Source organism: Cavia porcellus, unplaced genomic scaffold (genome assembly GCF_034190915.1).
Source record: "Cavia porcellus strain 051 isolate PalLab524CR breed Dunkin Hartley unplaced genomic scaffold, mCavPor4.1 scaffold_26, whole genome shotgun sequence".
NCBI classification, from domain to species: domain Eukaryota; kingdom Metazoa; phylum Chordata; class Mammalia; order Rodentia; family Caviidae; genus Cavia; species Cavia porcellus.
Genome location: NW_026947509.1, coordinates 22029789 through 22040897, shown reverse-complemented (window position 1 = coordinate 22040897; position 11109 = coordinate 22029789). Strand labels below are relative to the sequence as shown.

General features: G+C 47.1%; 1 protein-coding gene across 3 annotated transcripts; it reads right to left on the bottom strand.

Annotated features, from left to right (window-relative positions):
* Window positions 1-423: 423 nt before the first annotated feature.
* On the bottom strand, window positions 424-11076 carry Ppp1r3e (protein phosphatase 1 regulatory subunit 3E). 3 transcript variants are annotated; one of them, XR_010043365.1, is made up of 4 exons: window positions 10697-11017; window positions 5826-6697; window positions 2002-5616; window positions 424-749 (listed from the first exon to the last, which is right to left on the bottom strand). XR_010043365.1 is itself a non-coding variant. In XM_063236891.1 (4 exons), the coding sequence occupies exons 3-4, from the start codon at window positions 6240-6242 to the stop codon at window positions 5194-5196; spliced, it is 840 nt and encodes a 279-aa protein (XP_063092961.1). In that variant the 5' UTR covers window positions 6243-6697; window positions 10697-10783; window positions 10938-11076; the 3' UTR covers window positions 424-5193. The 3 variants fall into 3 exon arrangements, 2 of the variants coding, with proteins under 2 accessions (XP_063092961.1, XP_003474540.1); XM_063236891.1 differs by having other exon boundaries at window positions 424-5616; window positions 10697-10783; window positions 10938-11076; XM_003474492.5 differs by having other exon boundaries at window positions 424-5616.
* Window positions 11077-11109: the final 33 nt, after the last annotated feature.

Genomic DNA, 11109 nt, shown 5'->3' with positions numbered 1-11109 from the left:
GAACTCCAGAGCAGGCCACTCCCCCAGAGCATTAAGATCCTGCCACGGTTCCTTGTACCAGGGCTATCTAATTCCTCTGTATCGCCTTCCCATGCAACTTTTGCATAGCCAGAGGACTCCAGCAGAAAGGGAATACAACCCATGCAGGATTGGGGGTTGAACTCTGGCCTTTGCACTGAACCATAGCCCCAGAAATTTTTGAGACAAGGCCTTGCTAAATTGCCCAGGCTGGGTTTGAATTTACGATCTTTTTACCTTGGTGCCTTAGAGTGCTAGAATTATAGGTGCATGCTATTATGTCCCGAAGGAATAGGACTTTTATGAAATAGAAAGACCAAGAACTGCGGAAAGGACTCAGAGAAGCAATCTTGCTCTGGGTATTTTGTAACTTTTGGCCCAAAACAAAGACTACTTCTGAATGCCTTGTATTTTCATATTTCAACTTTATTTCAAACATGAGGTTTTGTACTCATAAGGGAGGACAGCTGCATGAAGAATCTGGAAATGAGGCACAAGATTAGCAGGCTTGGGGCCCAGAGCTGCTGGGAAGGGTTGGGGAGGCTCTGGGAGGGCCTGGCAAGAACAGTGGTTTTGGGGGGCTTCATGTAACAAACTTTCATTTCCAAGCTGGGTTACCTGTTCAAGAGGTGGACTATTCAGTCTTTATAAGGTCAGTAATGTTTAGCAGCAGTATCAAAAGAAATCCAAAGGCTGGGTACAGGGAAAACTATCATTGTTCCTCTTTATGCCTGGAAGACAAAGTGGGTAGAAATCATAACAAAAAAAAAATTTTTTTTTTTTGGATGTAGTCCTTCCCATGAAAGACCATGGTTCTGAATGTGTGAAATGTTTCTCAGACTGGTAACAGGATGTCCTCAGGGGGCATGAGCTTAAACCCAATCGAGCTGCACTAACAAATGATCTGACCCTGCTGCAGTTCTTTCTCATCTCTGAACCTGTTCTCTGTAAAAGATCCTGATCTCAATGCTCTCTTAAGCCTTTCATGTCTGATTCTATGATCAGTGTGAGTGGCAAGGACCCAGAAGAGCTGCAAAGAAACACTTGTGAGAGTTAGACTGGGAAGTTCAGGGGCTAGGGCTTGCTATGACATGAGCTACGTATATAAAGACAAAGCAATGGAAGAAAGACTATGGGAAGGGAGGTGCAGGAAGACTTCAGGTCTGGATTAGGGGAACTAGCTGTGTGCCTGTTGGACTGGCTCACGGGTCAACACCCTGACCTCTCTTACAGCTCTTCCCAATCCACAGCTGCTATATTATACCCCAAACTGCTCCTATTCCTCAGCCGTTAGAAGACCTCTCCACTACAATGCCTAAGACATAATACCTAATTGGGTCTCTCAACCTTCAGCCAAATTCCTAGTAGTTGCATATCAGGTTGGACAGAATCAGCTGGAAAAAGCCAGCACTCTCATCTGTCAGGGTGTAGCACTTTTTATTTAGTGGGGGTTTTGGAAAGAGTAAAGACAGGAATGAAAGAAAAGTACTACCCCATGGCACTAGATTTGCAGATGGTAAGATACATGATAATGCTACACCAGCTCAGCAGAGGGTGAGGGAAAATTCAGGGTAGGAAGAGCTCAATGCTCAAATCCTGGAGGAGTGCACATCAAAGGCAGCTGGGCAGGGAATATCTTCAGAGAATCTCCAAAGGACTAGGCACACAAAAGCCACTCAAGAAGTTACTAGTTTCTTCCCTATTTTACAAGGCTTGGTGGCACTGGTAGTTGTGTAAGTTCAGGATCAAAGAGATAGACATCCATTATTTGTGTGCAAGAAAGTGGTTCAGTCCAGGCTCAGGACTGGGATAAGAATGGGGGAAACTGTCAGCTTACTTTAGGGCAGCACATGGAAAGAACCAGACCTGTGTTTTTCTATAGACTCATGTTACCCTCTAAAACTGCTTCGAGCTCAGGCTCAGGGAACAGTATTATTATTATTATTGGTTCCCTCTCCCAAATGTAATTTTGTATTTACTCACCCACAGTATTAGGCTGTTCTAGCCAGGGGCTTTTCTAGTGGAAGCATCAAGGAATCTGCCCATTCCCCCCGGTTGGTGGGGAGGGAGAGTGGTACAGCAATCCAACCTATATGGAGGGCTGGCAAAAGCCAGGAGAGAATTCCACGGTATACAAAGCTGGAGTTTAAATAGGTTCCCATTTTCTTGCAGGTAGGTGGGGTGATCCCTTGCTGATCTTGTGGAGCTGGGACAGGCACAGAAGCAAGGCAGCAGCAGGTCCGTGGCAGAACAGAGGAAGCCTAGGACCTGTGCTTTTCCCTCTCCAAGCCAGTTCAGGAGGCTGGGAAGGTAGAGTACAAAAAGATGATATATAGCAAGGTTTGAATTTTTTTCCTTGTGGCCTTACAGACTGAACCCATGGCATTCATATGGAGCTACATCCTCAATCAGTTTTTTTTTTTTTTTTTTTTTTTGTGCTAAGGTCTTGCTAAGTCACTAAACTGCCCAGGCTGGGTTTGAACTTGCAATCCACTTGCCTCAGCCTCCCAGGCTGCTAGGATTACAAGTGTGTACCACCATCCCTCATTTTGTTTCAAAACAGTACAAAACAACCATGGCCTATCACATTGGCTCTGGGAATTGCTGGGTTATATAGGTTATATGGGTCTGCCATGTGATCTTGAACAAATTACTGAGCTTCTCTGGGACTTATGTCTAAAATAGGAATAATGATAATGCTTAACTCGTAAGGTTGTTTGGAGCATACATGTTAAACAATTTTAGCAGATATATATTAGTAAATGTGAGCTATTTCTATTATTCATATGTCCTAACAATAACATACTAGGCAAGACATTATTACATACTGAACCTTGACCCAGACTTCCTGGGTTTCTTGTCAATGCCTAAATAAGTGCAATGCCCAGGAGCCTCCAGTAGTTTCTTTTCACTCTGTTGGAACTCAGACCTAAAGCTGATCTACAAGATACATGAAATTCTTTGTTTTTATTATGATGACTTTTTTCTTTTCTGGTACTACAAATTAAACCCTGGGCCTTCATCCTGAGCCACATCTCCAAACCCTTTCATTTCTTCTTGAGACAGGGTCTCACTAAGTCACCTAGTTGCCCAGGCTACACTTGCAATCTTCCTGTTTCAGCCTCCCAGAAAGCTGATTATAGGTATGAACCGCCATGCCAAGCTAAGCATAATGCTTTAAATTTCTTTTTGGAGTCACCCAAAGTCCTTTTGGCTTTCTTCTAAGGCTGTGGACAGAAAGGGCATGGTAACAAGCCCTATCCATTCTAAATGCAAGTGAGGACACATCACTTGATGACAAAGGAGACAATCTTCTGAGAATTCAGTAAGAGAAAAAAGAAATCTTTTGAGAATTCAGTAATATAAAAAAGTTAAAAAAAAAAAAAAAAGGTATGGAAAGCTGATTACCTGTGAGCCCCTTGTTATCTGTAATGCCAGGAACAGCTGCTCATCCCCTTCCCCGCTTTGGAAGAGTAGCAAGGAGCCTGAGGAAGGGAGGTAGATCACCCGTGGTTTTGAGGAAAAGGAGGGAGAAGAAAGAGCAGAAAACAAGGATGAAGAGAGAAAAGAGGAAATAAAGATAAATACCCTACATGTTCAACGAAAAAGTGATGAGAAGGAAGAGGAACAATGAAGCAAAGAAAAGAGGTTAGGTATAGGGCAAGAGGAAAGGAAAAACAAGCAACCAGCAAAGAAATGACTTTCATATTAAAAGTAACCAACAGGAGAGACTGCAAGCATGAACATAAATGAGAGTCCAACTTCTTCAATTTCACTTGCTCAGAACATGGATCAAACTGCCATGTTCTGATACCATTTAAATTTCAAGCTGCTCTCACGCTTGATGTTTTTCATTCATTTTACCTATAACCTTTTATCCTCAAGAGATGCCCACATTGTTTCATTCTGGTGCTACCAAGCATCATTTTCCCTAAAGATGTCTTAAAGCCCTCAGCCTTGAAGTTTATGGAGGCAACAGCAAAAAACAAGGGGCAGAGGATGAGCCGTGAATTGGGAAAGGCTCTGGAATACCCTGAGATTGCAGACTGTCTGTGGGACACTTCCTCGGTTCTGGAATACCTGTGCCAAAAGCTAGAGGGCCCATCCTAAGCCCCATCACAAATTCAGGGCTCTATGTACCAATGCAGCGTGAGATCAGAGATTCTAACCTACATGGTGCTCTGCACAGATCATAAATATCGAAAATGCAGCCTTAAGCGATCACCTAACACAAATCCAGTTTCCCCACGCAGGAAACTAGGGCCCAAAGAACTCAAGTAATTTGCTCTAAGTCACAAAATTAGGCAGACTTCCTTTTTTTCTTAGGTAGAAGGCATAAATCTCAATTTATTGTTGCGTTCACGGTCCCTTAACAAACACAATCCATAAAGTGCTTAAAGATTATTAGAAGGCACCCAGAAAAGTAAAGCTGGTACTTTTTTCTGGAAGCCCCTGAGTGTATCAACCCCTCTGGTGTCCCACAGTTTGGCCACAAGGACGGACCTACAGCTGCTTTTGCCTTCATTATAATCCCTATCACACTGCCTGGCGGCTGGAGGAAGCTCTACTACCTATCATCACTCCCCATCAAATACATCATGACTGAAATCCGAAACTGTCAGGTGACCGGCAATCCTGTCATACATAATGTCCTGGGAGCAATGACCAAGTTCTGGGAGTAAGCGAGGCAATGATGGTTCAGATAAAGCTCGGATGGCTGGGGCTGAGGGACCTGAAGTGGCCGGTAAAAGGGGAAGCAACCAGCAGCTTAAAGGACTTCAACTGGGGAGGGGTATACATAGCAAACCTCCCCAGTCCTTAATGTTCCTCAACCCAAAGAGGTCCCTTAACCTTTGACTATTCCTGCGAGGCCAACTTTCTGAAGAAGGCACCATCATCTCCTCTCCGCAGTCCTCCAATCCCTCCAGCGCCCCTTGCGGTCTCCCCTTTTTCTCTGCGTCGGATTCTCTCCACTCACAACTAACCCGGGTGCTCCACCCCCAGCCCCAGCCCCAGCTCCGGAGATGCCCCACATCCGCCTCACCCTCCCTCGCTAGACTCCAAAACAGCTGCGCGCCAGTCTCGCTTTCTCCCTTCCTTCCGCCACAAGGGCTTCCCCCTGCCTCCGGGTGCCTCGAGTACTTTCCCCCAGGGGTGGGTTGCAGCTGCCTCGTCTCAAATAAAGTGGATCCAGCCCTGGAGCTCCGGAGCTCCTCCACTGCCCGGGTGCTCCGGGCCACGTAGAGCATAGTCACGGCCGCCGTTGTTGTCCCAGAACTCGTGACCCGTCACGCGGTAGCGCAGGGCGAAGAGGAGGGCGCCCCCGATAGGCGGCGCCGGCAGGCGGAAGGCGAAGCGGTCTGCGCGCGGCGGAGGCGGAGCCGGGCCGGCGTAGGCGGCGGGCGCCTCGCGCTGGTTCCGCCAGCCGTCTGCGCTCCAGCGCACGGTCACGCGCTTCTCGTAAGCCAGGTCCAGCACGCGCGCGCTCCCGGTTACGCCCAGCGGGCCCGCCTCGGCGCGTTCCAGGCAGATGCGCTGAGCCTGCAAGCGGGCGGTGAAACCCGGCTCGCTGGCTGGCTCCAGGGCGCCGCGCGCCTCCTGGGGAAAGAGGAGCGAGAAGGGAGCCAGGGGCGGGGAGAGAGACAAGGGGCGGGGTCAACGTGAGGCCCTGGCCAATCAGAGGCCAGTGGCGCCGGGCCTGCCAAGTGAGGCGCAGCTTGAGGGCCTAGCGGCAGTATCACGCAAAGGAACCCGACACGGGTGGGCAGGTGCAAGCTCAGGCTTGGGGACCGACGGGTGGTCCCTACCTGGAGGCTGCGGGCGCGTGGCTGGCACGGTACAAAGTGGCGGAGGGCGTCCCTCTGCAGCTGCACCTGCACGTGGCGGGGCACCCGGGGCAGCTCTCCCGGGCGGAAGCGGCGCACGGCGGCCAGCTCTAGCCCCAGCGCGTCGGCGAAACGCACTCTCTTTCGGGTGTCGGGGCTACGGCTGTGGGGTGCCCTGTCGCCACCGCCTCCTGCGGGCGCAGAGCGGGCCCGGCGGCCCCGACTCGGAGCATGAGCGCGGGACCGGGCCCCGAGCCGCGTCCCGCCCTCGCCTGGCTCCTCCTCCTGCTCCTCCTCGAGGCTGGGCCGCTGGCTGCGGTAGTAGGCGCGCTCAGTCAGCGCAGCTATAAAGCTCAGGTTGCGGGGGATGTCAGTGTGGGGCGGCCGCTCGTGGGACATGGCACCTTCGGTCTCGATGCGGCCTGCCCTTTCTCGCTCCCGCTCACCCTGGGTCCTGCGTCTGCACCAAAGTCTCCGGGCCCGCCCTGCAGCAGTCTCTGGCCGCTGCGTACTCCCCTTGCTGTCACCTCCAGGATCCTCCACCCTTGCTGTCACCTCAAGGATCCTCCACCTTCCGTTGCTCGGCCTCGTCTCCGTGACTACCCATCCCTCTCCTTGGCCGTCAGGTGCCAGTCTTACACTATCCCATGCTTCCTGGAGTGGTTTCGGAGCTGCCAACTCCGGGCACCAGCTTCCAGCTGGTTCTGCGGGCCTAGCTGCTTCGCCCCCGCCCACAGCCCTCTGAGAGGTGGCTTCTGATCCGTCTCCGCTGCTGCACCAGGGGGCGGGGACTCCATCCTTTTGGTCCCAAGTGAGGCCACCCAGCCTTTTTACTTTTAACGTCCTTTAACTTTCTGGCACGGAGAGAGTTAACACAGGATGGAAAAGACTGTTACTTTTCTTGAAGATTCAAAACTCCCAATGTGTGACTTTGTCTTAAGGATTTACTATTTCCAAAAGCCTAGGTTCCAAGTTTAAAAGGAGGGTGGCAAAGCCAGAAATGTTCTGAGAGCTAGTGGAGTCAAATAGGTGAGTTGTAGCACTCAAGAAACCTGGAAACTGCTCACTGGAAAGAGCCCAGAACTGATTAGCCCTAGCCAGGCCTGGTGGTTAGCTGTGTGCCCTGGAGCAAAGCACAACTTCGCTGGCCTTAGTTGTCTCCTCTGATTTCTAATCCAACTGTAAACACTGAGGGACAGGGGCTGTGTTTGGTCAGTTTTACCACAGGTTAGGTCATCAAAATAATGAATGAGCGGGCCGTGGATTTAGCTCAGTGGCATAAGCGCCTCCCTGGCAAGTGCCAGGTTGTGACGTGAGTTCAATCCCCAGTACCAAAAAAAAAAAAAAATAATAATAATAATTTTCCTTCTGATCTTAAAAATAGCACTTACAATGTGCTAGGTACTGCCGTAAGACTTCTAAAATTATTCACACACAAAATACAGTTATAGGAATACTGAGGGAAAAGTGGAGGTAGGACTCTTGTTCAGAGTCACATAGTTAATAACAGGGAGCTGAGATTAGGACCTCAGCAATCCAACTCACAGTCCACGCTTACCTATTCAAATATACAGTATAAGATTAAAATTTTAATGATAGTGTTGAAGCCAGGCATGGTGGCTCACGTCTGTAACCCCAGCACTCAGGGGGCTGAGGCAGGAGGTTCATTTTGAGTTCGAGACCAGCCTAGGCTACCAAGCCAGCTCAAGGCCAGCCTGAACTGCATAAAGAGACCCTGTCTCAAAAAGACAAAAAAAAAAAAAGATAATGTTGATATCTTCAGAGTAGTAAAATGGGAAATATTAGAATAGAAATGAAGTCTAAATTTAGAACTGGATAGTTTAGTTGAAAAGCTCACAAGTGACAATTGAAAACAGTGAAACACATAGTATCTTGTACAATTCATTTGTATTAGCATTTTCACACAGTATCAACCATAGCAAACCACTTTTTTAAAAACCACTCATTTTTTTTTTTTTTAACAATGGAGGTTAAGACCAGAAAATGTTTATTGATCTATTGGTTTTTTTTTTTTTCTTTTTTGGTCTTTTTCCTTTTTATCGGTACCAGGGATCAAACTCAGGACTGCCTGCTTGCAAGGAAGGCGCTTATGCTGCTGAGCTAAATCCCCAGCCCCTAGGGGATGAACTTTCAACCTTGTGCTTATCCTGCAGGCACTTACAAGACTGAGCTAAATCCCCAGCCCAGAAAATGTTTATTGAGAGAAAGAAAGCTTCTGAAAGAGAGACAAGGCATCCAAGTAGGTTGCCCAAAACCACTCATTTTAAAAGCCATATTGAGTGGGGCTGGGGATTTAGCTCAGCGGCATAAGCACCTGCCTTGCAAGCAGGCAGTTGTGAGTTCAATCCCTGGTACCGATAAAAACAAAAAAGACAAAAAAAAAAAAAAAAAAAAAAAAAGCCATATTGAGTTTTATTTTCTTCACATACACAAAATCCATTAATCTGTTTATATGTTAGGGGATAAAATCATCATACACTAATGTCACAGTTAAGCAGTTTAAAAGGATCTTCTTTGCACTGGAACAATGGTGTGTCACTGAAGTAAAATAGGGAGGTTTGCCGGGGATTTAGCTCTGTGGCACAAGTGCCTGGTAGGTGTGAGGTCATGAGCTTGATCCCTGATACCAATAAATAAATAAAATAGGGAGGTTCAAGGCCAGCCTATGTGGCCTCATCTTTTCTGATAAAGGCTATGTTGCTTTGTCTACAGGTTTTTAGCTGCTATTCTTTGGTTCTATTGGTGTTGCTCTAAGAAGATCCTTGAGATACATAGCTTTGGACTGAGTAGAAATTGTGGCTGCTTAGGCTGACACTACTAGATCTTTAACCCAAATCAGTATTTCTGGGCCACAGATTTAGCTAGGTGGCTCAAGTGCTTGCCTGGTAAGCATGAGGTTTTAAGTTTGATTCCTGGAACAAAAACAACAACAGCAACAACAAAAATAAACCAAATCAGTATTTCTTAAACAGACACCGCAGTGATCTCCAAGCATCTGTCTGGGGCTAATCAATCACTAGCTAGAGGTGTTGATTAATCCATTCAGTCTACATTTACTCAGGGCCCATTTGGCCTACACGAAAATGAGTCCATCTCAGTTCTGGCTCTTAAGGAACTCATAAGTAAAGGGGCAGATAAATGTATTTGGGTTGCCTAAGACATTTTCTTGAAATTTAAAACAAAGTATCTATTACAAGTAAGGGTTTTAGGGGCTGGGGATTTAGCTCAGTGGCATAAGCATCTGCCTTGCAAGCGCGTGGTCATGAGTTTGCTCCCCGGTAATGGTCTTAGGAGCCAGGATTGCAAATAAAGGCCTAGATTAGATTTGCCTCCAAAGCGGGGGCAACTTCTATGCAGCTGGAATGATTAGCTCAAGAGAAAGAAACAGGATGGTTGAAAGAATACAGCCATAAAAGAATGGAATCAGGTATGCATTCCACGGACTTGTAAATGGTGTGCATTCCAACTGCAAGTACAACATTGACTAGCAGTAGGACAGAGGCAATCTCTGGAGGCAATACAATGTCTGAGTCAATACTAAATTTTCAGGTCACACAGATTTAGATTAAGTCTCAGCCTCTTCCTTTAGCCTCAATTTCCTCATCCATAGAATAAGACTAAAACAGCATAAGGATTGAAGTGAAAATAAAATGTAACCGAGTATGGTGGTGCATACCATAATCCCAGTACTCTGAAAGGCTGAGGCCAGTTTGAGGAATTTATTGAGCTAGCAAGATACTGTCTCAAAATTTTTTTTTTTTGTCTTTTTTGGTTTTTATTGGTACCAGGGATTGAACTCACGACAGCCTGCTTGCAAGGCAGGTGCTTATGCCGCTGAGCTAAATCCCCAGCCCCTCAAAAAATTTTTAAAAGGGCTGAGGATATAGTTCAGTGTGAGGGCACTGGGTTCACACCCCCCCCAAAAAAATTGCTTAAGATTAATTATACCTGAGAAAAAGATTAATTATGCCTGGATATGGTGGCAGACACCTATAATCTCAGTACTCAGGAGGCTGAGGCAGGAAGATTGCCATGAGTTTGAGGCCTGCCTGGGCTACACAGTGAATTCAAGGCCAACTTAAACTACATACATAGCGAGATCTGTCTCAAAAAACCAAAATAGAAAACAAAATAATTAATTACAGCAGAACCAAAACAAAACCATCTAAAGAAAGCACTTAACAACAACAAAAAAGCCAGGCATGGTGGCACATTCCTGTAATCCCAGCATTTGGGAGCCTGAGGCAGGAGGATCACTGCAAAGATGAGACCAGCCTGGACTACAAAGTGTGTTTAAAGCCAATCTAAATTGTATAGTGAGACCCTGTCTCAAAAAGACCAAAAAAAAAAAAAAAAAAAAAAAAGTACTTAGCACTTAATAAGACTTCTCAGTTGTGTTAACTATTATTGTTACAGAAAAAAAAATTCTGCTTTTCTAGTAACCATAGGGAAGACAAGGGTACTAAGGCATAGATTGGAGGTAGAAGCAAAGGAAACCAACAGAAAAGAACCAGAGTAGAGGAAAAGAATTGGGCTGCCTCATTCTAGCTTTTGTTGGGGCGGGTTCCCAAAGGAGCTGAAGGAATTGCCAGGTCTTGCCAGGTCCAAGAACCCAAAGGGGCCTGGTTCGAAGCCTGAGTGCCCCCAGCGTGATCAGTTATGGGCAGACCACGCATGTCACCTGGAAGGCTAAATATTAACCTTCATTTTGGCTCGGGGAGGGGCGGAACTTTTATTTTTACGATGTATTTCTTTTTGTGTGGCTGTTTTTCCATTATGAAAATGAGTTCATGCTTGGGTTTAAAATAATTGTAAAACAAAACATGAAGTACCTGCAGAGGCCGCTTGCAGGGTGAGTCCTGGCTGCTTGATGCCCGGCTGAGGACCCCACCCGGGAAGAAACCACCGGATTACGAACCCTTGGGAAAAGAGAATGAGAAGAGTTGGTTTTCCAGTAGTGTCTGCTAGTCCCACAGGGCAAGACAGCCCCTAGCTTCAAGGGAAACGCTCCACTCTTCCAGACAACAAATCCAGGGTCGGAAAAGTTCAACAAGTGCATGGAACATTAGAGACCTTCCGGAAATGCTGAACTGTTCTCCGAGACATTCGGAGGCAGCTTGTATTTTCCTGGGTAGCCGCGAGGCTCTGTTCTCACAGCCATTCTTCGCCTTCGGCTGTCGTCTCTCCAAACTGTAGCCCTTCCCGGGCCTGCGTTGCAGCCCCGCCCCTCTCCCTGGACGCATCT